The sequence below is a fragment of the Melanostigma gelatinosum genome (assembly GCF_949748355.1).
Source record: "Melanostigma gelatinosum genome assembly, chromosome: 5".
Taxonomy (NCBI): domain Eukaryota; kingdom Metazoa; phylum Chordata; class Actinopteri; order Perciformes; family Zoarcidae; genus Melanostigma; species Melanostigma gelatinosum.
This window is the reverse complement of record NC_136638.1, coordinates 9,864,904-9,892,869: the sequence shown is the minus strand read 5'-3', so window position 1 is coordinate 9,892,869 and position 27,966 is coordinate 9,864,904. Positions and strand designations below refer to the sequence as shown.

The window sequence follows — 27,966 nt, the reverse complement described above, 5'->3', positions numbered from 1 at the left end:
TCATATGTGGACCTTTAGGCAGCCGCAATATTATGGCAGCGTTTACCTGCGCGCTACTGACTGTACAACCGTTAGCATTTAAGCTAACCGACAGCATATTGTAATACCACTGTACACATGTTGTGCTGCTGCTGTTGGTAGTTGTATCGAGAGAGGTTCAGTGATCGCAGGAAGCGGCGGCTCATCTCTCAGCTTGCTGATGGAGCACATCCGACTACCAAAGGTAAACCGCGGATGTGATTGCAGTGATTAGCTCCAATTTCCGCACTCTGCCTCCAGTGTCACCTCACACAAACCGTTATACGCGCTCGCGGTGACTACAGAGATGTAATGCAGACAATTCATTATGATAAATACAGGCTTAATAAGGTGTGTGCCGTGTTGGCCACGTAGGCAGTCATGGTCCTCCCGCTGCTATCAGCCTCATATGACGGCGGGGTGTGTTTGCTTATCACTGCAGTTAACACATGAGTGTTTGAGGATGAGGCTGCTTGAGGTTGTTCTTCCTCTTCCTCCTCCAGGTGGAGAATGTCAGGCTGCTTGACAGAGTCTCCCCCAGAAGAAGTAGGCTGGGCACCCTCTACCTGACAGCCACGCACACCATCTTTGTCGAGAACGAGGCTGGAGTGCGCAATGAAACCTGGGTAAGCAACCGCTCAGCGCACTGAAGGACCAGAGATGAATCAGTGAGGACAAACGGTACATGCTAAGGAAGATGTTGTCAGAAGGCCTCGCATACCAGGCCCATTACTGATTGACATTACATGTTTGTTTTTGTTTTGCTTAGTTTGGATGTAGTCAATGTATGCATCATTAAAAGCTCCATGTTTGCCTTCCATTAATCCCGTCAGGTGCTTCACAGTTTGGTGTGCAGTGTGGAGAAGCAAGCCGCCACAGCCTCGGGGTGTTCTCTGCTCATTCACTGCAAGAACTTCCAGGTTCTTCACTTTGTCGTACCTCGGGAGCGGGAGTGCCATGACGTCCACCTGTCCCTGCAGCGTCTCTCCCAGCCAGGTGAACTGGGTTTTTCGAAAATATCATATTTATGATGCTATTGCTCAAGTGTGCAAGAAGAGAAATGTTTACTCCCAATTAATTGTATCAGTGGCCGCCTCAAAGTCGGGTATTGGTCGTTTCTTCTGCCTTCGCAACACTAGACTGTCAGCCACTGTCGTGCCTTGCAGAGCGCTGCGAGGAGCTGTATTGCTTCTCCTATAAACCCAACGTCGATGAGGAGGAGAGACGGCAGGAATGGGACTTTCTGGACCTCAAGGCTGATTACAGCAGAATGGGACTCCCAAACTCCCTGTGGAAACGTTCCCCTGTCAACCAACACTTTAAGGTCAGTGAGCCGACATCTACGACCAGTTGTGCTATTTTATCCTAATATGGCCACGGCAGAAGCTTAAGCCTTCTCTTATGGAATTTTTCTTTTCAAAGGTGAGCGACACGTACCCCGCTGACCTGTTCGTGCCTCAGTCTGCCACGCCGCCGGTCATAGTGGGGAGCTCCAAGTTCAGGAGCAGAGGCAGATTTCCTACTCTGGTGTACTACTCCAAAGAAAATCATGTAAGTTGCATACATGTGCCCTTTATTTTTTTCTCCACGTGCTTCCTGTGACAGCTCATCTTAATACAAAGACACACTGAGACAATGCACAGGAATGGTGTGAATATTGTCAGATGTAAGCCTATCAGAGCAGTTATTTAGTCACAGACGTGACAATGTAGATAAGAGATCGTATGCTATGATGTAAGATTACTTCTTTTTTTGCTTTCTGTTTTTGGCCGAAATGACCGTGACACTGGGCGGTCATCCTCAGCAGCATCCTCCCTCACAGAGCAGCCAAAAGTGTTTGTTTCACAAAAGAAAGCTGAAACGTTTTGAATGTGGCAAACCCTCACAGTAAACATTAAGTCACTGCTGCTGGATGTATCAGATATTATGTACTGAGCCTTAAATAAATGAATAAATACAATTGAAGATGCTCTGATGGCTCCAAAGTAGCCCCAGATTCTTCATTTGGTTTGGTATCATTTCCTCTGACTGATCAAGCGGGTTAAGAGCTTTCTTCTAATAATGTACGTCTGCTGCAACACAGCCAAGCTACAGGGCCATATGAGACTCTGTGTTAATGAAGACATAGAGCAAAAACAGATGTCCATTCTTTTTGCCATTTCAGTTTTTACTGATTTAAAAACACTAAAGTACGAGACTCGTGCATCAGTAAAACAAAATGGAAAGAGCACCTGTCCCTTACTAGGGAGATTCGTAGCCGTGATGTTTAAACGGGGACTTTGTCAAGTTAAAAAAAATGTCCCATGAGGAGACGTCCGTGCTATCTTTAAATCAAAGCGTTAATCATTACTATTGTCTGCATCTGAATCAGGGAATAAGCCTCAACATTCATAGACCCTTCTATTAATCCTTGCCTGGACAGTTGGGAGTGCTTTATGTGTGTGAGGTCAGCTTCCCAGGGTTGAGGGTCCAGTGTGTGGAGCTCCGTTCTCCACTCTGGTTCGTGAGCCACACAACGGTCTCTGGCCATCTCCCTTGTGGATATTTACAAAATGATATGAGGAAAGAAAGAGTACTGTGAATTTGTAATCACCCGCATTCTCACATATTTGATTTCCTTTGTTGTAAATGTGACCCAAAGTATTAATTCACTTAAAATCAAAATGTCAGACGAGTGAACGTCCCCGTATGAAGCCTGAGTGATACTCTTGCCTCCTCCCAGGCCACCATCTGCCGCAGCAGCCAGCCCCTGTCTGGTTTCAGCGCTCGCTGCCTGGAGGATGAGCAGATGCTGGAGGCCATCTTGAGGTCTAATCCCCGCAGCGACTTCATGTATGTGGTGGACACCAGGCCTAAGGTGAGCCCCTTTGTGCCCAAGGAACAGCCTGTGAAAATACAAGTCTTACAGTCTTACAGTACTATGCTGTGTGTTCAGGTGCGTTTTGCCAGCTGGACGTGCTCACAGCACAAGCCCTGAAAACATCCCGGCTATGTGCTCGTTGAACCATCCTTTTTTTTAAATTATTATTATTATTAGCTTTTTAATAAAATTTAATTAATATTGTCTTTCTAGCTGAATGCAATCGCAAACCGAGCTGCAGGAAAAGGCTACGAAAACGAGGACAACTACTCCAACATTAAATTCCAGTTCATCGGCATCGAGAACATCCACGTCATGAGAAACAGCCAACAAAAGATGCTGGAAGGTAATTACCTTCCTGTAATGATGTACAGTCACTGTCGAGACGGTTTGGGAGGCACAGCGGTGTCAGAAAAGTTCCACCACATCAGTGTTTGCACAACGAAATGTTTCTGGGTATTGTGCAGGGGTGCTCCGAGGAAGACTTTGAATCCATCTGGATTTTATTTCTGAGCTATTTTGGTTTCCCGGAGTGGACAATCTGGGACCTTATCCCCCAAAGAGAGACCCAGGGCGTGAGAATGATGTGATTTCAAGTCTGTAAAGTTATAGCTGCTCTCAGTTGTGATAACTCTTTGCCCTCCTGGCAGCACAGGGGAAGTCTTTACACAAAAAAAAGAAAGAAAGTGGAGCCAGCAACTGCCCTCCAGAGCCTGCCTGACTCCCTCTCTCTACTTGGTTGCACACTTCAGTGAGATTTCAGAGAGGCAGCATAAGCCGCCCTACTAGTGTTATAAAAGGTTGAATGAGCCCATTCAGTGCAGGGCCGAGATCCTTCTTGTGGCACTGGCACCTCTGTGTCACTCAGCGGCAGTCTGTGTCACTCAGCGTCACTCAGCGGCAGTCTGTGTCAGTTCAGCGGAAAGAGTCAGCTGTGGCAGGCGAGCATAGTTCGGCACCCGTCAAGAAGCTGCGGAGCTGAGGGGGCGGAGCCACATTTCCTGAGAACACCCATTGTTGTTACGACAGATCAGCTTCCATAAATCAGTTTTATGATTTTAGTTGAGTCACCGGAGCCCCCTGTTCTCTGTATGCATCCTTAGAGTAAGTACGTTGTACTTTTTTGTTTCTCATTCATTTTATTTAAGTATGATTTTGCTGGTTTTGCAACAAAATGGAACATAATACACTCTTTCCAAATTATTACTTTTATAGTCATTTACAACAATCGGCTAAAATAATGAAAATAAATCATCCGTTTTATTATCATTTAAAAGTGTATATATATATATATACATATATATATATATATGTAAGAAAATAAAATTTAAATTAAAACCCATAAAATGTCCAATCCAAAATACATGTTTGAAAATATCTTCACTCTTCCTCTGCTTATATGTCTATGTATGTCAGTAGGTGACACAAGCTGCCAGAGAGTGACGCAGAGTGACGCAGAGTGACACAAGCTGCCAGAGAGTGACGCAGGGTGACGCAGAGTGACGCTGAGTGCCACAGAGTGACGCTGAGTGCCACAGAGTGACGCAGACTGACGCTGAGTGCCACACACTGACGCTGAGTGCCACACACTGACGCTGAGTGACACAGACTGACACTGAGTGACACAGACTGACACTGAGTGACACAGACTGACGCTGCGTGCCACAGACTGACGCAGAGTGACGCAGAGTGACGCAGACTGACGCTGAGTGCCACACACTGACGCTGAGTGACACAGACTGACGCTGAGTGCCACAGACTGACGCTGAGTGCCACAGACTGACGCTGAGTGACACAGACTGACACTGAGTGCCACAGACTGACACTGAGTGACACAGAGGTGCCAGTGCCACAAGAAGGATCTCGCTGTCTCTCCCCATTCACCTGCTTGCTCTCCTATCAGTGGCCCCAGAGCGCTCTCTCACAGGTCAGCACACTGATACAGTGTCAGTGAAAGAATGCGTTGTCACCTCTGCTGAACGAGCGAGCAGATGTTTTGCACACAGTTCTGTAAACATGATGTGATGCAATTGAGCGAATGAAATGTCAGCTGAGGAGGAACGGGTTCATGTCACTCTGCCCCTCAGTCAACTCGCAAATATTTATGTTGAACCCTGAAGACGGAAAGAAAAATGAATTTTCGGTTTCAGTTTTACAAGATAAACAAACGGAATGCAGGAAACAGTCTACAGCCCTGCTGGTGTCTATGTGAGGCTGAACAGTTGTTCCTTTAAGCTAAATGCTAACTTCTATCTGACAATGCTAACATCACGTGTTGATGTACATCTTTGCCACGTTCACCGTTTTTAGTGTTGTTAGCGTGTCAGCATGCTAACATTAGCTAATTAGCATTAAACACAAAGTAGAGCTGAGGCTGATGTAAATGTGGATGGTTTTGCAGGTATTCACATGTTGATGGCGCGAGGTGGGAAGTTAAGGGAATCGACAAAGTGCTTGAAGTTCATCATGAGGGGAACACGGATGTCTTCGCTAAATAACATGGCGATTCTTTATGTAGTTGCTCAGGCATTTCACTCAAAACCACAAATGAACCTCATGGTGTCAGTAAAGGAAAAGTCAGTTTATCTCCAATGTCCTTAGGATCATCATCTGGGAACTATGAATCTACTCTATGTACAAACTGTTGTGCCAATCCATGTCGTAGATATTCCGCAAGTGAAAGGTTTGACCTGCTAATGGGTCCAGAGGAAAAGTCAAGGGGATCACTAAAATCAGTAGGATCCATCCTCTGGGGAACATGAATATCTGTTGAAAAATGCACGACAATCCCTTCCATCTAATTGTTCAGGTCCGGACATTGGCATTCCTAGAACCAATCTGTTTTTGAAAGAAACAGCATGACCCATATTTTCTCATGCCGTGCACAGATTCCCTAGAAACCGCCTGTGAAAGTGAGTGTGGGGTTTAATGAAGTCCAGTGATCAGGTATGCTCCTTGTTTCCTGCTGGTGAGACAGCTGTGTTGTGCTTACAGTGTGTGAGCTGCGTTCCCCCTCCATGTCCAACTTCCTGGAAGGTCTGGAGAGCTCAGGCTGGCTGAAGCACATCAAAGCTGTTTTGGATGCAGGCATCTTCATTGCTAAGGTCAGTCTGGAGGTTAATCCCTGCTGTCTGCCTCGCCGCGCCACGCAATATTAGCTTTGGTGTTTGTGTGTGTTTGTGTGTTTGTGTGTGTGTGTGTGTGGGGGGGGGGGGGGGCATTGTATCCTGTATGTGTGACACTCAGTTGCCAGTTATTAGGGGCTCCTGGCCAAACTAATACCGTCTGATACATCAGTCCTGCAATAACTCCATCAGCCTACCCTCACAGGTATAACAGGGCTGGACAAAATGATAGAGACGCCCGTCAGTATAACACAAAACAATTCAACAGCATCCCAGAATGAGTTAATCAGGTCACTCCCCTCCGACATTGCACTTCTTTTGACAATGCTCCACCGGTCGAATACGTAAAAATGTACACAGTTCAATTTGGCGACTGGCTATGGCAGGGATCAATTCAACAGACTGAGAGGATTTGTATGTAGCCTAACAGGAGGAAGTGAGTGTCTGAAAGGTGCAAATCAGTGAACATAAATGATCTGATAACTTCTCTTCTCCAAACTGCCATTTACCAGAGAGCTTTTAATTATTCATCAAACAGCCAACTGTCTTCTAACAACGCATGATAAGAGGAACTTGAGACGCAACACGATGTAACCACCTGTCTACGATGCCGTGTTGTTTATTCTATTGTTTGCGATTTTAAAGATATATTTCAAATGCAATGTGTGCATTTATGGGACATATTACTATGTTTTTGGCAACGTCGATCAGTGGAAAAGCTTGAAACCAGGGGCATAAACTCCTCGTCCTCTTGCATCACATCAGGGACTCATCGTCCTGCTCTTGGTCAGAAGCTCCACAGGGCACCTCTAACATGTTGGCCTTTAGGCTTTGAGGTTAATTCCATCTCAAAGCGATGGCGCTGTTGGTGTCGTTCAAACTGAGCATTACCGAGTTACATTTTTCTGTGAGTATATTTTAATAGTTTTAATGCATAACTGGCAGAAAACCAAGTTTACCAAAAGTTGCTAACTTTAGAAGTATGTTCACTGCTCCATTTATGTCAACTGGAAGGAAAAAAAAAGAAGTGGAAGTTTCTGGATACAATTCTGGCACCGAGCAATGCTAATATTTACACTTTGATTACAGTATAGAGTATTTTAGTTGCACTGCACAGACTATTTATTTACGAGTGTGTGTGTGTGTGTGTGTGTGTGTGTGTGTGTGTGTGTGTGTGTGTGTGTGTGTGTGTGTGTGTGTGTGTGTGTGTGTGTGTAGGCTGTTGCAGAGGAGGGGGTCAGTGTCCTGGTTCACTGCTCAGACGGTTGGGACCGCACTGCCCAGGTGTGTTCAGTGGCCTGTGTGCTGCTGGATCCTCACTACAGGACCCTCACAGGACTCATGGTAGATAACCAACCGTTGCCTTTTTTCTGTGTTTTAAGTTGCAGTGCAGAGTTGCATCTTTTACGTATAATTGTGAATGTCACATTCGGGTTTAGCTGATAGTAGTCCGCAGGGGGCTAATAAGACTTGTTTCTTTGATCGGAAAGGATTCGCGCAGGCCAAACTTGGAATCCACCGAAAGCCACGATGGAAAATATTATAATAGAGAAGCCTGCTTTTGGGAATTGTGCCTAAAGTTAAATAAAAATCACCCCACACAGAGGGAGTAGAGGCTCAGTCATTCTGCAGGGATTTACTGTGCTCTTTGTCTGAACCTTTTAATCATGACATGCTGAAAGTGTACCGAGTCTGTGGTCCTCCTTCGGTTTCAGCACATGAATGTGTTTTTTCTTCTTTTAGGTTCTCATTGAGAAAGACTGGGTCTCATTTGGACACAAGTTCTCTCACAGGTTTGACTCTGAAGATATTATAATTTTTTTTTTTTTTATTATAGCAGCTCTGATTTTCCGATCTTTTTCGTGGTTGTGATCGAACCGTCCTCTCCTCTTCTCCAGATGCAACCACCTGGTCGGAGACCCCAAAGAGGTGTCCCCCGTCATCGATCAGTTCCTGGAGTGCGTGTGGCAGCTCATGGAGCAGTTCCCCTGTGCCTTCGAGTTCAACGCGAGGTTCCTCATCACCATTCACAGCCACGTCTACTCCTGCCAGTACGGCAACTTCATTGGCAACAACCAGCGGGAGAGGGTAGAGCTGGGGTGAGATTTAAACCCGCAGTTTCTTTTTCCTTTTCACAGCGCAGACATCTTGTCAGGGAAGACTGACCGCTGAAGGGAAGTGACAGCCGGCGGTTTATTGCAATGCCCCTGGGTTTATGCAAATGGAGGCGACTTTATGCAAATAGAGCGACAGGCTATTCTAAATCAGTTCATTTCTTTTATCGATCTTGATTTTCACGTTGCCTTCATCTGTTGCCTTTCATACAGGTTGCGTGAGAGGACTCACTCTTTGTGGAGTTATCTGTGGAAGAACAAGACCGACTACATCAACCCTCTGTACCGACCGGACCACAGCCAGACACAGGGGCTCCTCCGGCCCTCTACCGCCCCCTACTGCTTTAAGTAGGTCCTGACAAACAGTAGCAACCCATCCCATCCGTAGTTTTAAAAACCTGGTATACACATGTGTTTCCTAGTATTTGAAACAGTCAGTTTTGTAATAAATCCATATGAATGGTAAATGCTTCGCACAGGTCTTGGAGAGGGCTGTACAACCGGTTTGACCAAGGGATGCATCCTCGACAGTCTGTCGAGGATTATCTGAGCGCCATCCAGGAGGAGACGCAGCAGCTGGAGGAGCAGCTGGCTTCACACAAACAGGTAGGACACGGCTATAAAGGGAATCAACTCTACATTTCTTATCAGAAAATACAATCGACTGCAGGTTTTTTTCTCTGGTTATAGAAGGTGTACTATACTGTCGTCTTCATGTCTTTCATTTTCAATAGAAAATTGCTCAGCTGGAGCAGGAGGGGAGTGGAGTCCAGGAAGCCGTCGCCTTCGATAAGAGCCCCACAGCGCGGGCTCTTGGTAGTGACCTGGGTCTGGCCAACACCCCTCAGGACTACACCGGGTGCTTCGTCACCAGCAGCCCCTGTCAGCCTAAAGCACCAGACGGCAGCCTGGTCCTCCTGACCCAGGACTGCAACCTCTCCAACGGCAGCGACCAGGAGTCGGGGATCGCGGACGTGAGCTGCCACTCGCCTCTCAGCGAGGACAGCGCCAGGGACCCGGACTCTGATGAGGCCGCCTACTCGGCTGCCTGAGGCAAATGTAGCGTTTGATGGAAGGTGTAGCAGCGACCAGTCGTCCACTGTGCCACTGGACATACTGTTAATCGGGTGACACAAGGGACTTGCCCTTTTGTTTACATGTGCTGTGGTGGACTCTCCCTGTTGCCACACACACACATTACGAGTTGATAGTTGTTTACTGTAGCTGACCACATTTCACCTTTTGCTTAACCTGGTGAGGAGCAAAGCTCACTGTCGTGTCTGTTGTTGAAGGCGGAGTTAACCCTTGGGCGTGTGCACAGAAAGTTTACACAACACACAATGACCTGTTTCATGTTGGAGACGCTTCAAAATTCAATTTGAAGCGTCAGCAAAAACAAATTTACCAAAGTTCAGAATGAGTTTCGATCAATTATGAACAATTCAATGCACTTCAGTGTAAGTGTGTCAACACATCAAGTTAATAATGAGTCATTTAGCTGTGTGTGCTTCCACACACTTTCATTCATTAAGAAGTTTGCTTTACAATCATGTAAACATATGAACAACCAGAGCTCCAAAGATACATAGTCATCACTTTAGCTGAATTGTTTGTGCTTAAAGACGGCAAAAAAATGATAATAATAATAATAATAATAAGGGGGGGGGGGTGGACATGATAACAGCAGACTCAAGTTGTAGCTCATCAACGAAGATATGACAAATATGTACAGAATACTGGCTGTAAAGTGTTATGATCACTGCTTGTCAATCACAGGCCGTCTGCAATCAAATGGCAATGCAGCGGTGTTTCAACACACCTTGTGGTTTTTCAACTTGAGTCACAATGTTTAAGCTTTGAAATGTTATCGAACGAGCAACTTATTACATTTCTGTCCACAATAGTTCAACACCAGATTTGCGATCAAATCAAAAATCTTACCAAAGGGAATCGAGCCTCTGCTGGTATAAAAGGCGATGGCACGACTGATGACTGAACCAGCAGACGAGAGCACGTGAACACAAATGCACTGCTGCTTTGGGCAGCAGATAACTGACTGGCTTTTTGATTATTGTTGACATCTCAACTGTAAAGGTAGCATTTAAACAGTACATAGAACAGTAGTACACGTCAGCTGCACTCCAATAATGCAATTGAACAATGGCAAGGTTATCAAGCAAAGCATGTTAAGATATTTTTGTATTATGTAATATGTTTTTGACGACTTCAATGCATGTTGTTTTTATTTGTATGAGAGTGACTAAAATGTTCAGTCATAAGGAATTCTGACCTAAAAGAGAGAGCTTTACTTTGCTGCGTTTATGTGTTCAATGTGGAATAAGAGCCAACTTTTGTCGAACTGGTTTAAATGCTAAATTGTGTAATTTGTGTCAATTTTCATTTAAAATAAATACATTATTGTCAATCATCGTGATTATTTTCCTGGCTGACCATTTCAGTTCACCCAAAGTAGAAAAGAAGAGAGACCTCACATATACCCTGTGGTGTCACGCAACGCAGAAAGGTTTGGTTTTATTTGCTCAGGGTTTGAGATCTATGGATGGTCTACAGAACGCACTGAATAGTTTTCATAAGGATTACTTTTTCAGTAGAAAGTAGTTCCAGTCAAACACGTTTACCGTGTTAGGACAGTGCGTGTGAAATATAAGAAATGGGATAACAGGGTGATGGCTGGTCCAATTTTTTTAAGTCGAAAAATAATCATTTTGATTAAGTCTTTCGTGTAGTAACTTGTCCAAACATTAAATTAGATATTTACCAAACGGTTTTCTTTCTCAGTTATTGAAGCGGGAGCACTGAACAAATAGGACGCCGACCACTCCGCCGCGCTTACATGCAGGCGCACGTTTCCGTTTTACGTGATGACGTCGTGTTGTAGGCTCAACTGTGATGGCAGCCGTGGGTTGACATCGATACATTGCTGAATATAAACAATTTAAAAGTTAGCGGAAAACTCCCCCGAAACAATAGCGTAGAACAAATTACCAGCTTTCAGATAGTACACACTTAAACACACACACGCCCGGTTTGGGGACACGGTAAGTTCACGACGCTGCAGTGAGCTTTGCTGTATCAAAGTGCCGCTGAGTGTGTGTGTGTGTGTCTGTCTATGTGTGTGTGCAGCGCTCTAGTTACTAGTCTGTTTCATGCATCGCACACACTCGTATGTATCCGTCCAGCTAGCTGTGAAGTGCGGTGAGCCTGCACACAGCCTCCCCACCTGAGTCCTGCTCATGTTAGCTTAGTGTGGAGCCTGCTGCTAACTGCTACAAGTAACCAAGCTAGCCCAAAGTGCTGCTGAAAACCTGCCTGCGACGAGCTAATGTTAACAGCGTCCAGCCAAACACGCCCCGCGCACCCTCACTCAGCTGGTAACACGTCTGTGCGTGCACGTGAAGTATCCCAGACGAGAGGAAGCACAGACTAGCTTCCCTTATGTTGAGACTTCTGATTTGATCCCCAGAGTAGGTTGTATCTTCTCATGCAATTCATATTATAACGTGTTATTTAGATCAAATAATGTGTCAGTGTTCGTGTGCTGCATGCCTTTGTCCTGCCACCTCTCATCCTTTGGTCTGTCACAGGTCAGCAGGTGTTTGGGAAGGTCTGTGAACCAGCTGTGTCTCTCTCTTCTTCCCCTTTCTTGCATCTATCTCGTCACATGAAGTGGCACTATGCCCGCTGCTACTGTGGATCACAACCAAAAAATATGTGAGGTTTGGGCCAACAACCTGGAGGAGGAGCTGAAGAGGATCCGACATGTCATCCGAAAATACAACTACATCGCTATGGTGAGCGATGCTCCCGGAGGCTTGAGGACGGTCTCACGCAGCCAGGTTTCTGGTCCTGCATAAAGAGCTTGTTGTCTTGTGCTTCCTTGCAGGACACAGAGTTCCCAGGTGTGGTAGCCAGACCAATCGGAGAGTTCAGGAGCAACGCCGACTATCAGTACCAGCTACTGCGCTGCAATGTGGATTTGCTCAAGATAATCCAGCTGGGCCTCACTTTTATGAACGAACACGGCGAATACCCTCCGGGAACATCAACGTGGCAGTTCAATTTTAAGTTCAACCTCACGTAAGATGACTTTTGTACTTCTCATACTCTTTTTCGCTAAAACTGACTGAGCTCAACACCTCAGACAGTGCGAATCACTACTTTCACATTTACGACGTCTACTTGCTGCTGTCATACCCACTCGGCTGTCTTCTGCGGGTGGAGATGATGACGCTGTGACACGTCTTTTGTCTTCAGAGAAGATATGTACGCGCAGGACTCCATTGAGCTCCTGACCACTTCAGGGATTCAGTTCAAGAAGCACGAGGACGAAGGCATCGAGACGCTGTACTTTGCAGAGCTGCTGATGACGTCAGGGGTGGTGCTCTGTGACGGCGTCAGGTGGCTGTCTTTCCACAGGTATTCAGCTTTCTTTTGCAATTAATTGCTGTTTTTTCGAATGCAGTCAGTTATAGAAAGCTGCATAGCGACAGGAATCCTACTCGTTTTGCCCACAGTATTTACAGAAATCACAAGTTGTGTGACTCAGGTACACCTCCTCTTACTTTCACTCTTTGCACGTCAGTTAGTTAATAAACAAGCACTTATGGGACCGTGTGCACGAATCAGAAACACATTGTGTTTACCCCGGCATCATTTTACTGTTTGGCTCACCACCACAGCATGTTATTGCTCCATGTATGGAATATTCTGTCACGTCTGCGTGCCGACGTCCTCCTGTGTTTTTAAATGTTTACTAATGATATGTGTTGTGTAAAAAACAAAAAAAAAAGTTAAAATTTCTTTTGGTTTGTTTTTTGTCTTTGTGTGTTAGTGAGAAGTAAGATGTTACGCAGAACTGTGGTCGTTTTGCTACGCACACGTTAAAACAAGTAAATATCCCGTTGAAATTTCCTATAATTTGCTGCTCAAGTGCGATGAACACTTGTGTTTTTTTTATATTGGTCTCTCGTGAATAGCAACTCTTTGTTTTTGTTTTTTTTAACCCAGTATTTTCTACTTAACATCTTCATTTCATACTCAGTTTCCCACTGTGTCTCCATGGCAAACTGAGGCTAAAGGTAACCAGGCGTGGGAAAATAAACAAAGCTTAGGTTTGAAACGCCACTGTCATCGTTCAGGTATTTAGAACACACCTTCACCAGCAGGCTTTCATGTCACGTTGCTTCTGTTTACCTTACTTTGTTCTGTTTTTATCATCGGATTTCTTGAACTCATCCTAATTTTCAATGGTTTCAATTGTGAATTAACTGTTAATCGCATTGGGCAAACTGAACATGTTGTTCATCTTGGTTTAGCCTGGTAGAATGCTTGGCTAATCACAAAGTCTATCTCGGGGGAAGAAGCAGTGTGTTTGTGTATTTAGTTGCATGTGCAGGTAAAGACAGTGTGCCTCTCTTTAATTCTCTTTGTGTCATGGCAGATTGAAAGTGATGAAATCTCTCGAAGCCTCCTGCTATGTTCTCTTTTAAATACCAAACAAAAGGAAAGCTAGTTAAAAGGTTTGCATGTGTTTGTGTATATGTGTTTCGTAGTGGCTATGACTTTGGATACCTGATCAAGATTCTGTCCAACGCTAACCTGCCTGAGGAGGAGGTGGACTTCTTTGAGATTCTTCGCTTGTACTTTCCAGTCATTTATGATGTCAAGTACCTCATGAAGAGTTGTAAAAACCTGAAGGTACCTCAATAAATATTTCAGCAGGTAGCACAGAGTATCTCCTGTTTTATTCATTTAAAGCTTCACACCTTGATGTCTGTTGTGATCTCCTGTGAGTGCTGCGAGTTTTGCTTTGACTAGAAGCGTGCCTCTCGAGTGACTTGATGGCGTTTTTTTTTTTTTTTTGCTTTCAGGGCGGGCTGCAGGAAGTAGCTGAGCAACTGGAGCTGGAGAGGATCGGACCGCAGCACCAGGCCGGCTCTGACTCGCTACTCACGGGCATGGCTTTCTTCAAGATGAGAGAGGTAGGCGCCCTGAAGTCAGAGAGAGGAGGTGAATGAGTGGTGAAAAACTGACTTCAGACCTGCGCCCCGTCACGTTAATCTGAGGGCATTTTAACACGCGAGTCTCGGTGTCTGAATAAGCACCGTGGTCACGTTTTTCACATTGGCGAGGTCTGATGGGAGGGCTTCAGATTGACAAAGGCAGCAGCAGCACAAGGTAAAACACGCAGAGAGAGAGTGATCACTTCAGCCAAGGTATCATCTCTTATGCTCAAAATCACTTTAACTGCGAAACACTGCGAGAGTTCTTGAGGATGTTTCACATATCAGATCAGTGGAGAAAAAGTTGTTTTCCTCTCATAATGCGATCGTGGCGAAAGAAGTAAAAAAAAGAAGAAGAAAAAACAGTCTCTCCTGATATTTTTCAATGTTTATTCATGTCAACTGCATGGATGAATACCCAGCAACAAGTTGTACACACTGTATGTGAGCAAATAAGAACGAACGAGTCCCAACTTGTTGCTGTTCAGTGTTTGTGCACTGTCGATGTTAGAAGCACAATTGACTCTCTATTGACGTTAAATAATGAAATTGATGTGAGATAGTGGATGTGTATTAGTGGATTCATTATGAGAAGAGGCGGCGAGCTTCCCTCACGCCCACGACGGTCATTAAGGCTTCAACAGCTAAATATCTTTTAAAATCCGTCGGCGTTGCAGCGGAGAGAGAGAGAGAGAGATCAGAAAACATCCTTCTTCCTCGCTGTGACATTTTAAACGCGCCTCTATTTCTTCTTCTTCACCAGGTGGCAAATGTGAGCGTGTCGCTCTTTTCCAGAAATGTACTCCTGAGCCTGAATGAAGCCGTGAGAAACATCAAGTCACCTGTGTCTGAATGACAATACGCTGTATGGATGAAGCCGTTAATGTTACATATACCACGTCTGAATGGAGGGACGAGTGTTTGCTGAGAAAGGGCCATCCTCAGGGGACACAGAGCAGAATTAGCAAACGATTGGATCATTATTTTTAACTAACTCTCTGTCTGATGAGTTCAAATGATCCGCGTTGCGAAACCAATGTAATTGATTTGATTGTTCTGCCGACAGTCCAAAACCCAAAATACATTTAGGTTACAACAATAAAAATAGCAGCGAATTCTCCCATTTTGAGAACAGAAAAGTGAACATTTAGCTGAATGTTTCTAAATGTGACCTCAATGACTAATAGTGCATCCGATTGAACTGGATTGTTAAATCACTCGCTTGTTTCTCTCTTCTACTAGAAACTATACACTGAAATGTGCACATTACTCAGAAGTCTGACTTTCTGAAATGAATTCTTTGCAAGGCTGACAAAGACAGAAAAAGAAGACTGTTGACCGGTTTAAAGGATTCGATCTTAATCACTGTGCAAGTCACTTCACCACATAAATCCCCACCACACATAGCTGAGCAGGAGCTCACCAATGCCGGTATTTGACAGGATGATGCTGGCAGAGGATGGGAAATAAAAAGCGATTGTGCATTTACTACTGATATTGATATTAAATGAACGCGTCTGTTCTCAGTAGTTCTTCAACCTCTCCCACAGATGTTCTTCGAGGATCACATCGACGATGCAAAGTACTGTGGCCACTTGTATGGGCTGGGCTCCGGCTCCACGTACGTCCAGAACGGGACGGGGAACGCGTACGAAGAGGAGGCCAACAAGCAGCAGTCGTGACATCACTCCGAAACCCCACCCCACCACCTCGCGGGTCATATGCACAATCAGTGCGGAGCCGAGGCCGAGCTCCGTCAAACGGACGATGATGACGACGGAAGAACGCAAAGCATACACGCATCATTTAACAAGCTGCTTCTCATAGGCCCTGCTCACCTTAGACAACTGAGTGTGATGGTAAACGCTGTGTGAGGTCAGTCCTGTATTCCCACGAAGCGGTGTACACGGTCCGGTTGGATCGGTTGGATTTAACATTGAAAAGAAGGGATTTTAGTTCTCCGAAAATGTTCTGTAGAAATGTTTTGCACTTTAAAGCCCCAACCTGATTTTATATGGAAAGCTGAACAAAAGTTTCCATTGTCTTTGTTGCCTTCTCTCCGGTCCCCGTTTCACATCGTGAGCGTCGCACAGGAAGCGCTCCCGGCACGCTCGGCCTTAATATTAGCTGCGTTCTTCTCTTTTAACCTTTAATTTATCCTGCCGCTGGTCTGACGTCGAGCAGATGCTCCGCTCAACACCGAGGCGCCGCATGTCGGCACGCTGGCCATCTGTCAGCGCATCTCCTGTTCTGGTAGCGAGAACGGGAGCTCTCGGTCAGTGTGTTGATGCGCACGTGAATATTTCTTCTTTTGTCCTCATTCGTTCATGTAAAGATGTTTGTAACGACCTGAATACGCTCTAATCCCTCTGATGAGCCTTAAGATAACTACGCTGGTGTTTCCTGCTTATGCGGTATGTAGACGGGATACTAAAACCTACTTTTAGTTGCCTTTTTTTTACTGTTTGTATTCATGATAATGAGAATGACTGCATACATGGATATATACAACATGTACGAGATGCACATGGTTTTCATTGAAGGATTATTTGTGCATGTACACACCCTCCTTGACACAAGCACATAGGAGCCCTCTACGTGGTCTTGCAATGATTTCAACCAACTCCACCAGACCTTGAAAAAGACTCAATTAAAAAGACTGTCCTGCAGTAAGACATGCGGAGGTTACCCTGAACTACTCTGTTGAGAGTAACGACTTTTAATTGAAATTGAGGTTATGCAGAGTTTTAGTGTTGTGATAAAAGCCCCAAAAAACTTTTCCTGAACATGCATCTTTTTGTTCCTGTGGAGTTCTTTTCACTTGCCTCTGAATTAGTTTAGCTTTGTGTCGCTCTAAGGTTCATTCATGCTGCGTAGACGATCCGCATGCACGAGTGTTTGAATGAATGCCGTGTTGTTGATAGCAGTATCCTGAACTTCCATAGCTGTGTGTGTGTGTGTGTGTGTGTGTGTGTGTTGAATGGCAGCAACGAGATTTTATTAACCTCGCTGAGCCGCAAACACGTTTCCCTTCTGCAGCACATCTTTCACACTAACGGAGTCAAAGAAGAATATGCAAAATACAAGAGGATTGTTTTTAGATGACTTTGTAAATAAAGGCTTGAAACTTTTCTACCATAACATGACCGTCGCATCCCTTTAATGACTCAAAGCGTTGAAGATGAGCTCATTTTATTCTTATAAGGCAGCACAACTGTACAGTACATCGCCTCACACAGACAGAAGAATAGAAAAATAGAGATTGACACTGGGTGTCCCGATGAAGCTTTTTTTTGTTTGTTTTTTTAAACAAGCATACATTCTACCAAGTAATTGTCAGTGACGGTTGACAATATACCGTTCAAAGCAGCTGTAGCTGTTTTCCCTCTGCGGTGGATCCACAACTTTGTGTTGCGAGTTAGAAAACCACTGGACCGTGTCTGCTGTTTGATGGGGAGCACATCTGCAGCGTTGCTCTGAGGCTCCTCCAGAGACGGTCGGGAAGCTGTTTGCTTGTGTACTGTAGGCCACCAGACAGCGCTTTAGATATTTGGCAGCACCAGCTTTCAGGTGTTTCAGTGTGACGGCAACATCCTCACTCATGCTATATCAGAAGAGCCCTTATTCAAATGGGATTACGAATCACGACACTTGTTTGTTTGTTTTTCTTCATCCAAGCAAAGGGGAGAACATCTCGAGGTACAGTTCACGACAACAAGGTGTGTTTGTGTTGACGTCCTGAGATGAGAGCATGCATCGGTTCAACTTCCACGACACTCAACATGGTGGATGAGGGAAGGAAAACTAAACCCTTCACTGGAAAAACGAAAATGGCTAAAGAAATATCAGTTACATCACATTATCACCACGACTAATCTATACTGGATGTGCAAACATTTGGCAAACTTATAACACCATTTATTAATGCGCTAAGCCGCAAAAAAACAAACAAGAAATCGTGTAAATCATTCTGAGAGTTTGTTACATGATCGTAACACGAAAGCAGCTCAGATTTGATCTCCTAGTATGCGAAGTGCAAAACAGTCCCTTCCATTGCTGCACGTGCTTCCTCCTGTACAAACAAAAGGAAACGGGATCATCTTCTGGAGCCCAAATACTATCAGATGGCAGCAGAGGTGGTTGCTGACAGCAATAAGAGTAATACTGATGATTGTTTTTCTTCCTCTGCTTTGTAGGAGATGTCAGTCAGGTAAAGCTCTCCGGAGCAGGGTGCGGTACGGACAAATATCGACGCTGTCACCACCACGTCACGTTGAAATACCGAGGAAGGGGGGCCTGTAGGATGACACACACATGTAACAGATGTTGACTTTTTATCCTGATGTATGTGGATAGCTTCTACATGACTGTAAACTCACTTTTCTTCTGGTGGAAGGTGTCTCCTCTATCTCTGACCGGTTACGCCTCATTTTCTATGGTCATCCCCGAGTTGCTGGCACCTGAACAAGCACATGTCATTTCCCATATAAAGGTCCCATATTGGATAAAGTGAGATGTTCATTTTTTTAATTTTTTATTATAAAGCAGGTCCACAACTATTCAATGTAGAGGCCACAGTTTGAAACGGAAACATTCTAAATGTGTCCCAGTTTATGTCCGTGTGTGAATGACATCAGCTGACAGGAAGTAAAGATGGAACCAAGCCTGTTGAAACTGAGCATTTCAGGGAGAGGGTGGATACATGTTCAGACAGACAGTTTGAGAGAAATAATATGTTTTTTGAACATTAAAGCATGTAAACATGCTTTTGAAGAAACTCGAAACAAAAAAGTATGAATAAATGAGCATAATGTCACTTTTAAGTCATCAGATTTAATAATAATTTAAAATACAAAAAAAATATGTAAGCAAGCGGCTATAGAACCCCATTATAAGGAGTATAAGCACACTATCTTACACTTCCTGTCTGTTGCACTGTCACTCTCTGACCAGGAGGGGGTGCTGGTGAGCAGTCGACTCTGAGACTCCGTCAGGGGCCTGGAGGGGAACTGGCGGCCTTCTGCTGCACTGGAAACACACAGGTACACTTAAGCAGGGATGATTTCTGGGCCCACTTCCTCCTTTGAATAAATTCGTCCTAAATCTGATCCGACTGATTAATTTAAATCTGCAAGGCCATAACTGCCGCAAGGTGATTCTCCTGCATCATTAAACTCACAGGGTTAATAAACCACTCTGGCTAGCAGGTGTGCAGCTCTGTCCTTTACTGTTGTTCCCTTCATGTCTTACTCACCTCTTGTTGGCAGGGTTGGAGCCAGCGGGCGATGGCGAGGGCCGCTCCGGGTCCAGATTCACCAGACAGGTTGGGAACGAGCACCCGTCACCTAACCTGGAAAGCCAACGGGAAAAGAAAAATAACAGAATAATTCTGTGAAGGTGATATTTATGAGCATCAATAGAATCAATCATCGTGTATTTTATTTTATGTATGTGGAAATGATATATTTAAAGTGAGTCTACCAGTGGCAATTATGGGATAATGCTAAATGCTAAATCATAGTATATACATAGTTTATTATCACAAAATAGAGAAGAGTCATAAAGAGCCATATTTGGATCTGGATCTGAAATTTGTTCTTCACATCAACAGTGTTTTGTTCCAACATTAGAAAATGTGTGTTTATGTTTTAATAATTGGACTGTGATTGCCGTGGTGATGTTGTTGTTTACTGAAGCCGATGCTCGCTCGTCTCCTCGGGGACTTAAACCCTCTTTTGAACCATTTTGTTTCAAACTAAGTGGCGGCGCTCTGTAACCCCTGAGTGGCTTCATTCATTCAGAACTTCTCTGACATCCAGAGTAAGATTGTTTGAACTACAGAAGCATTTTGTGAAGACAATGTGGACCTTTGCTGTGAATATTGATGCTGATTGGCAGTTATAGTGATCTCTGCCGGGTGGATCATGCGATCGCTGGCGTGAGTGCGTCTGTGAGTGTGCCCCATCTGTCTGTCCACGGCTGATCTTGCATTCTGTTGCAGCAAACTGCATCATATTTTGGGTGGCCAGTTATGGCTGCATGCTAAAGGATCTCTCGTGGTTGCGGTGTCTCAGACTTTGTCAAAACACCTTTTATCTCCTGTTTTATACTGCCATCGACTGCCTGCTGACTCCTCACTCACTACTCCCAACCAGATAACACAGCTGGCACATATTTGCATCACCGACCCCCAGCCGACTACAGCGTGGGGATAATAGTCTGTGATGTGTTTGGCTAACAGCTAACGGAGCTACCAGCTAGCGGGTATACAGCTTGGTGAGTCTAATGTAGTTGTTGGCAAGATTGGCGTATGACGTGTCTGATACAATTACTTGGAGTCGATTGTCTGCATACATTGCCGCTTGTTTTTAAGTTTGAATTAAGTGTGTTTTCACGACGCTTCACAGTCGAATAGCGTCTCGATTGGGGGGGGGGGGGGGTGCACCTGTCTAGTTAAAGATGCAATTGAGGCTTTAGAACACTTCAGCATTAGATTTTTAACATATGATATATAACCTATAAGCTTCACTGATCTCATCTTTAGTCAGCAGTTGCACTGAGTTGTGGTTCTTGAAACCGAACCTGAAGTCTCTCGTCCTTCAGTCTAGACTCAAAATGACAGATGATCGGGGCTCCTAAACTCTCAAACAAGCCGACGGGGCAAATTCTAAATAATGAACACACAGACTTGTGTTATCTGATTCTCTTTAGTTTGCCCTCCTTGAGTCTTTGCAGACATTTTCTTCTGAATGCCTTTGACAAATGCCCATAAGAACTTACCCGGAGAAAACAGGAACAGGCCAGTATTTAACTTCATCCCCAAAGACCTGGCGGACGTTCTTACTGAAGCCCAGACTGAAGCCGCTCTTATCGGTGCCGTGGCGGAACACCGGAGCACGCACAGCCTCTGAGAGGACACACGTGGAGAAGAAGAGTCAGTGAAGAGGAATAAATGCAGCCCTCCCACTCCGTCTCTATACAATCTATTATTCAGACTATTAGCAGGAGCTCATTCACACAGCACACGAACGACTCCCGCTGCACGGCTGCGTCGGTGGAACAACTCTGAATGAAAAGTGTCTTTGTTGCGCAGGAGAAGCAGATCTGAGACCGTGCCGCCATGTGTGACTTCTCTTCCTAGCAGTGTCTGTTACTAAGCTGCTTACCACTCTGAGCCTTGTGTCTTTGCATTACACTGTAACATACTCCTGGATAATCCAGTCTCCGCGACGCGCCAACAAAGTGTGCCACTGTGCACGCATAATGAGAAACTGCTCCGTCTGATAACGGCCCAGAGCGGCTCATCAAATCACCGCGCTGATGAGGACGGCGGTGACTGATGGTGGGGAAAATGCAACGAAGCAGCCTTCGTTAGAGCGAAGACGACACTGGTAGCAGACTGAGACTACATATATATATACACACCACCCAGCAGCTGTACAACAGAGGATGTGTAATAATCACTGCATCCACAAACAGAACACACACATACATGACGTGCACGCCACCTACCGAGGGTGGATCTGTTCTTGCAGACCAGCCAGCAGTGATAGATTAAAAGTGCAGCCAGGCTGACTGAGAACATGGAGGCCGAGAAGAAGAGGAACAGGATGTGGAACTTGGCCTGAGTGTCTGGGAGGCCGTTCTGAGGGGGGGGGGGACAGCAACCAGACATTCAACACAACTGAAAACAGAGTGGACACCAAGACACTCCGAGACTGAGCGGGATCTGAGAGATTTCTGTTCTACTAGAGTTCTATGGAACTTATGAAGCAGTTTCTACAGCAGTCGGTTGGTTCATACCAGGTATTCCTTCAGACGGAAATGTGCTCTACCTCCAGCCTTGTGAAAACACCAATCAAATACCACAGAATGCAGGTTTTCAAAAGTCCATTCAGATTTATAATTGGATGTATTTTGTGCTATCCCCCCCCCCCAAAATAACCACACAATATAATGAATGATTCGTGTTCTGCTGGTCAAGCCGTACTTACCAGCCAAAACTTAACGAAGTACTGAAGATCTGTAGCAGTTATAAAAAGGCAGTAGAGCAGCGAATACGCCAAGAACAGCATGAAAAACTTGTAGTTGGAGAATCCCACGCAGTTGTTGACCCTGAGACAAGGTCAGTGTGGGAGTGTCCTCATTAGTACGCGTTCAAATCTTTACTGAGTGCAGAGATGCAAGAGGTGAAGAGGTTATTTCAAACATTTGAGCAGAAGAGCAGTAAATATTGGTGCACACAACTATTCGGGACTTTTTCTAATTATTTTTGAACAACCCATTTTCCAACCTGCTTTGGGCTGAAAAGCAGGTAAATGCATCACAAATGTTTGGCGGATCTTCACAAGAAACCCCTCTTGTCAACAGGTTTGTTTCATGTGCATTATCAGAGGACCTGGTATTCTCAGCCAATCAGGGACCAGTTTTGGACACCGGCACTTTCCGACTCTTTCGTGATTTTCTCCCACACATTATCGTTGCAGACAAACCGGTCACGTTTGGCAAAAAAAACAACGCCGGCTGGAATCAGATTTGTTTTGTCTCCCTCTGCTGCCAGAATGTGTCACCTGGCTGAATGAGAGGTTGCAGTGAAACAAGCTCTTTGTGCCTCCAATGTGATGTGTGTTTATGAGTCCTGTTAACTGGAATAATGACACCAAGAAGCCTGTGGGGGCTGTAATAAAAAAGGAAATGATAAACTAACAACACCGTGTGAGTGCAGTGTCACTGATATTTGTTTAAAAACCCCTATTGCCGCTACGCACCATGGGCAGTGGTGATCCATCTTCAGGATGCATCTGTAACACAGCAGGGTCAGACGTCAGTGTAATTGAATCTTACTGCTGCCTGCCAGAATTCAATGCATGTCTGTTCTCTATAGAGCGCCTTACTTGTCACAGACTGAACAATGGTGACATCGATCAGGCTTCAGCAGCTGGCAGCGGTCACAGAAACGGATTGCTGGGGAGACACAGCCAATTCAGTCACACGGCTCCAACACTTGACCACAGACGTGACGATGTGACTCCCGTGTGTGCTGCACTGTACCTCCAGAGTTGGTGCGGGTGTAGATGGGCAGGTCCCTGGCTATCCTCCTGAAGATCTCCTGCTGAGACTCCCCCCGGTCTTCACGCTCCAGCAGCTCTTTGTCAGAGCAGGACAGGTGAAACTGTGTGAAGGGCCGAACACAGAGGGAAAGACAAACAACAACCGTGATATATACCGAAAGCTCAATCTGCAAGCAGTGGCATCCTGACAGAGTCAAGGCCTTTGTCTACAAGCCGTGTTAGTTTCAGTAATGCAGTGATGTCTGTCGCTGTGAAGCCGCAGCTCAGTAGGCAGCGGATTTCTGTATCTTCCATTTGTTTTGGTTCTTTCTGCCCCGGCAGGCAAAGCAGCACAGCGCTGAGATATTCCTCTCAGCCACTCCGACGGTTTGTGATTGAACACTGGAAACAGAAATAACTCTGACGATGACGAACAGCGCAGGAGGACACGTTGAAGTATGACTTTTATCACTATCTCCAAACCTCATGTGATCCGACGATAACATCTCGCGAGGAGAAGCTTTCATATGGGGCGATTGCACGCCTCGGTTAAAGCCGAAATGCAAAGGGGGCATTTGTCTGAGTGTCCTCTGTCAGATGCATGTGCTGTGGTCAGGATCAGAGCCATTACTGTGCAGCTCCAGGCACTTCCACTGGAACGTGTTATTAGTCTAAATCACACGGGGAGGCAGTAACCTACATCTGCACTTCCCCGCTATGCCTCATCCTCCCCGATGGAGGAAGAAATGCTGCGTCGCAGACGGACACACTCACCTCCTTCAGGGGGTTCATGGGCCTGGTGAAGATGGTCTGCCAGTACGCCCACACGAACATGATGAAGATGACATGATACACCAGCAAGTAGATCACTGGAGGCAGAGAAACAGAAACAGGCCGTCGTCATCCATCATGAGTCGGGTGCACTTAACCGTTTACTCACAGTTTGCAGCGTCACTGAATGTGAATAACCAGCTGAAGACGCTTGTGATTCCTCTCGATGTCAAACAGCACTACGGAACACTTACCCTTCTCTGCTGTGTGCTCGATAGACTCTGAGGAAAGAAAAGCGAGAAGACGCAGTCAGGTTGGTGAAAGACAAAGCACTTAACACCCAGACGTGTCGGTCAACGTGGGGAAAGCTCAAGTTTCATTTGTGTTTTTAGATCCTCCACACAGCACCAGATCCACACGGGCACCTTACGTGACACATGTTGGCCTGACTCCAAATCAGCAGAACTGAAGAGTGCTGAATCTGTGAATCCTTAATACCACACCAGACATAAAGTCAATGTACAGCACACTCCCAGTCGGACAGTTCGACTCATTCTTGCTCTCACGTAGATAAGCATTGCTGTGCATTATCATAAAGCATTGATAAACAACAGGAGCATCCTGCACACACACACACACACATACACCCAAAAATCTGGACTCAAAGATAAAAAAGAGACAAATATAACCTGTTGCTAGATATTAGCTGACACTGTTTTGTGTCCCAATATCTAAGCAATGATTAGCTGAGCATAGTGAATCATCCATCTTCAGCAGTTAGCCTGTGAAGCAGTACACACACACACACACACACACACACACACACATATGCACAAAGCAGAAACCGATGAAAGGTGAGCCAAGATGCCGGATCGAGGCACGCAGCCAAAAACCATGTGCATGCCGCCTTGCCAGCTTTGAAAGCCCCCGAGTCTGACAGAGAAGCAGACCGTGTATGTGTGATTAAGAGCACGAGCAGGGATGTATATCAATGTGTCTATGAGAGCGTTACGGCTACACAGTCCTCTCTGTCTCTTCTCCTCTTTGCATTTTTGCTACAAAGAGGTCAATCTTCCCACGATGCACGGGCGAAGTCAACGACCGCCTGATTTCATATTTTTAACAGCCTTGGAGAAAAAGGACCAACTGTTCAAAGGCTGACGTTCGGTGCTTTAAAAGAAAGTGGGTCAACCGCAGGTCGCTCGGGGTGAATTATGTAAACCAGACAATGGGATTAACTCAGCCGCCCAACTGGAGCTGTGAGCTGATGAGACTTTCACACAACTGTCTCTGTGTGTGTCCGCGGAGCACACGCCGTCCTGCCCCGCTGCTGCTGTTTTCATCCGTCCGCCCCATGTGACGCGTGTGCATCACAATGTCGCTCTTGTTCTGCTGGATGCAAAAACAAGACGGTTTAAAAAAAAAAACAGCCTGATGATGAAAGGGTGACTTTGCTTTTCTGTCGCCCTGCAGTGCTGAAGGATGACTCAATAGCTCATAACAGACACATGGCGTCCTGTAACTCGAGAAGACATTGGTCCTGGGTCAGAGGCTGCTGCCCTCTCTGGTGAGCAGGGGCGGGCTGAGAAGCGTGGGGGAGGCGTTGGTTCTTGGCAGTAACACACTACATTATTAATAGCTACATTGCTTATTCATCGCAATGAATTCATGCCAAATAAACAACTTTAGACATACTAGGATGAAATAATATCTAGAAACAGCTGTTGTTGATTATATTAGCTCCAAATAGCCTACAGCCATGGATGGATGATGATAAGATTAGACCCCAACCACTCCTACAATGCTGCAAGACGTTCTCCTTGTTGTTTGCATCGCTTTGTGGTCATCTTTTACCTCTCTGTGGTGGTTTTGTGTCTCTATTGGTGGTTGTTTTGATCTGTTTAATCATTTCTGGATCCTTGTTTTGCGCCTCTTTGTGGTTGTTTGACATCAAGCCCGTTCAGTAATCCATCCATGGTACTAACAAGCCAACATGGGGTGCCATGCAATTTCAGCATGGCACCATGATACTCATTGAGTCTCACTGATCAGGTAGAAAGACGAGCATAAAGGTGAACCCTTTCTGTTACAGCTGGATAGCATGCCTGGCTCTATTTGGAGAAGATCAGACCGAGGAACAACCCCTCCCTCCCTGTGTTTTCCTCTGTTTGGTCTCATTAAACCGTCTCCATTTCATCCCCCTTGTTTTTGACAGAGGAGATCTGCTTCGTGGTCTGCCAAATAGAGCACATGAGTAGGCTGCTGAGAGTCCTCTGAGACATCCAAGAAACCATTGCTCACTATCCAGGTCAGCTCTGTGTTCACCGTTCACACAGAAGGCTCGCTGTCTGTAGCCGCACCATCCGACGCTCGGCAGCCGCAGGAAGCGAGAAAGGAAGCAGGCGGGCCTGACTCCAAAAGCCATTACTGTCGGACTTCTTGCCAAAAGATAATGCTGGCGGTGTTGTGGTGGAGGATATCATTTCAGATAATGAAGCTCGGCAACGACATGAGCCCAAAGCTCTTACAGTAAGTCTTTAAGATGGTGCTGATAGAGTGGTAGTGTACTACAGATAATGAGTCTCGTGGACCTGATCCTATTCTGTGCAGCAGCTTCTTCACAATAAGAGCAGGTTGTCCAACATATTTCCAATTCTGTCTGTGGGATGAATACACTGAACTTGAGTTGTTTCATGCAAAGACACATCACCGTCACATCCTTTTAACAATATGCCTGAAAATTCCTGCTTGAACTGTTGTGGTCATGTGACTGACACACTGTCCACACACTGCATAAACAACATGCTTCTGCACCCCAAAATAAAATCTGCCTGGACCACAAACTACTTAAACACAAATGTCTCTCCAACCCATCACCAAAAAAAACACACACACACACCAGTCAGAGGCATTCCCCCTCACACACACACACACACACACACACACACCTCTCATACTACCCAGACAGCTGGTCTCTTACCTATGCAAAGCTGCAACACATAGGCGTAGTATGACCACGCCACTATGAGGGCGATGAAGAGGACCGGGATCCAGTACAAAACTCTCTGACAGCCCTTCTTGATACTACGCGAGCCCGACGGTGCCATAGTCTAGGAGAGGATCATTTCTCGTGCGCATCCGTGTGTTACTCTCCCTCCCTCCCTCTCCCTCAGTGTGTGAGCGCGTGTGTGTGTGAGCGTGCGCCCGTGTCTTCCTGTAGACTGTCACTGCATCGTGTGCTCCGGCTCTGATCAGCCCAATCGGCAGCTCAGACGCAACATCCTACCAGCCTCCAACCCGCTTCTGCTGCTGCACTGCTCCCCTCTGATCGTCCTGCTCAGATCTCGAGTAGCCTACCGACGACAACACGCCACCAGACAGCTCACACGTGCACACACGCGCACAGAGTCTGCGCCGCCCCTGCTGCCTCCCCACAGGTTGCCATGACGTCCGCGCGATGCTGCAAGCCTGGCACATTTTTTTTGTTCTTACCACCGCGAGCAGATGGGTTCAATCAGTTCATACTCGCGAGTGTGGAAACGGCGGTCTGTTCGCACACAAAAACGCACGCGCACGCACACGTAGAGGCACGCGCGACATGACTGTAGCGGGGCACGGGTTCTGTTGGACGACAGGTTCGTTGTTTATCAAAGAAGAAGATAAAATGTTTATTTATTTCAGAGTGAGAAGTGTTTTTTCAAACATTCCTTATTATTTTGTCCCCTTATATTATACCACATTAGTAAACTAGTATCGGTCTGACTACTGGTGTGTGGTTTGCTTGTGTCAGAGGTTAAGCTAACATATTGTGTTTTATCATTACCTGATGGTGGAGGTTGAGGTACAAGATCCACCTGCTTCGGCTGCCTCACGCCCAACTGCACAATGGCTTGCAACCCTGCAGTACTGTAAGCTGTGAAAGCCCACTGCACTCTGTTTCACATTTCACACACTACGTTCTTTAAAACATTTTCATAAATGCTGTTTGAATGTGTGAAGAAGAAA

At 45.6% G+C, this 27,966-nt stretch overlaps 3 protein-coding genes across 4 annotated transcripts; 2 read left to right on the top strand and 1 right to left on the bottom strand.

Annotated features, from left to right (window-relative positions):
* The first annotated feature begins 40 nt into the window (after positions 1 to 40).
* mtmr7a (myotubularin related protein 7a) lies at positions 41 to 10,474 on the top strand. The gene is made up of 14 exons (XM_079268247.1): positions 41 to 223; positions 522 to 644; positions 852 to 1,014; positions 1,185 to 1,342; positions 1,441 to 1,569; positions 2,741 to 2,875; positions 3,092 to 3,224; positions 5,873 to 5,982; positions 7,222 to 7,347; positions 7,747 to 7,796; positions 7,902 to 8,102; positions 8,331 to 8,465; positions 8,597 to 8,723; positions 8,852 to 10,474. Exons 1-14 carry the CDS (start codon positions 200 to 202, stop codon positions 9,167 to 9,169), a joined length of 1,932 nt encoding a protein of 643 aa, XP_079124373.1. The 5' UTR covers positions 41 to 199; the 3' UTR covers positions 9,170 to 10,474.
* Positions 10,475 to 11,036: 562 nt separating this feature from the next.
* On the top strand, positions 11,037 to 17,281 carry cnot7 (CCR4-NOT transcription complex, subunit 7). The gene is made up of 7 exons (XM_079268567.1): positions 11,037 to 11,176; positions 11,806 to 11,929; positions 12,022 to 12,215; positions 12,393 to 12,554; positions 13,691 to 13,835; positions 14,009 to 14,119; positions 15,691 to 17,281. Exons 2-7 carry the CDS (start codon positions 11,813 to 11,815, stop codon positions 15,820 to 15,822), a joined length of 861 nt encoding a protein of 286 aa, XP_079124693.1. The 5' UTR covers positions 11,037 to 11,176; positions 11,806 to 11,812; the 3' UTR covers positions 15,823 to 17,281.
* A 97-nt stretch (positions 17,282 to 17,378) lies between these two features.
* On the bottom strand, positions 17,379 to 27,098 carry zdhhc2 (zDHHC palmitoyltransferase 2). Of its 2 annotated transcripts, none has more exons than XR_013771990.1 (13): positions 26,942 to 27,098; positions 24,216 to 24,242; positions 23,965 to 24,059; positions 23,192 to 23,312; positions 23,035 to 23,104; positions 22,909 to 22,941; positions 22,135 to 22,255; positions 21,653 to 21,785; positions 20,921 to 21,047; positions 19,395 to 19,490; positions 19,059 to 19,163; positions 18,520 to 18,600; positions 17,379 to 18,436 (listed from the first exon to the last, which is right to left on the bottom strand). XR_013771990.1 is itself a non-coding variant. In XM_079268566.1 (13 exons), exons 1-12 carry the CDS (start codon positions 27,066 to 27,068, stop codon positions 18,560 to 18,562), a joined length of 1,101 nt encoding a protein of 366 aa, XP_079124692.1. In that variant the 5' UTR covers positions 27,069 to 27,098; the 3' UTR covers positions 17,379 to 18,436; positions 18,520 to 18,559. The 2 variants fall into 2 exon arrangements, 1 of the variants encoding a protein (XP_079124692.1); XM_079268566.1 differs by having other exon boundaries at positions 19,059 to 19,168.
* Positions 27,099 to 27,966: the final 868 nt, after the last annotated feature.

Excerpts from the sequence above, each read along its gene's own strand:
- mtmr7a (XM_079268247.1), top strand. The coding sequence starts at position 200 with ATGGAGCACATCCGACTACCAAAG. Across the intron at positions 3,225-5,872 it reads CCAACAAAAGATGCTGGAAG|TGTGTGAGCTGCGTTCCCCC; the intron begins GTAATTACCTTC and ends TTGTGCTTACAG. Across the intron at positions 5,983-7,221 it reads CAGGCATCTTCATTGCTAAG|GCTGTTGCAGAGGAGGGGGT; the intron begins GTCAGTCTGGAG and ends GTGTGTGTGTAG.
- cnot7 (XM_079268567.1), top strand. The coding sequence starts at position 11,813 with ATGCCCGCTGCTACTGTGGATCACAACCAAAAAATATGTGAGGTTTGG. Across the intron at positions 12,555-13,690 it reads AGGTGGCTGTCTTTCCACAG|TGGCTATGACTTTGGATACC; the intron begins GTATTCAGCTTT and ends TGTGTTTCGTAG. Across the intron at positions 14,120-15,690 it reads CTTTCTTCAAGATGAGAGAG|ATGTTCTTCGAGGATCACAT; the intron begins GTAGGCGCCCTG and ends CCTCTCCCACAG.
- zdhhc2 (XM_079268566.1), bottom strand. The coding sequence starts at position 27,068 with ATGGCACCGTCGGGCTCGCGTAGTATCAAGAAGGGCTGTCAGAGAGTT. Across the intron at positions 23,313-23,964 it reads CCATGAACCCCCTGAAGGAG|TTTCACCTGTCCTGCTCTGA; the intron begins GTGAGTGTGTCC and ends CCCTTCACACAG. Across the intron at positions 22,942-23,034 it reads CATTGTTCAGTCTGTGACAA|ATGCATCCTGAAGATGGATC; the intron begins GTAAGGCGCTCT and ends GCTGTGTTACAG.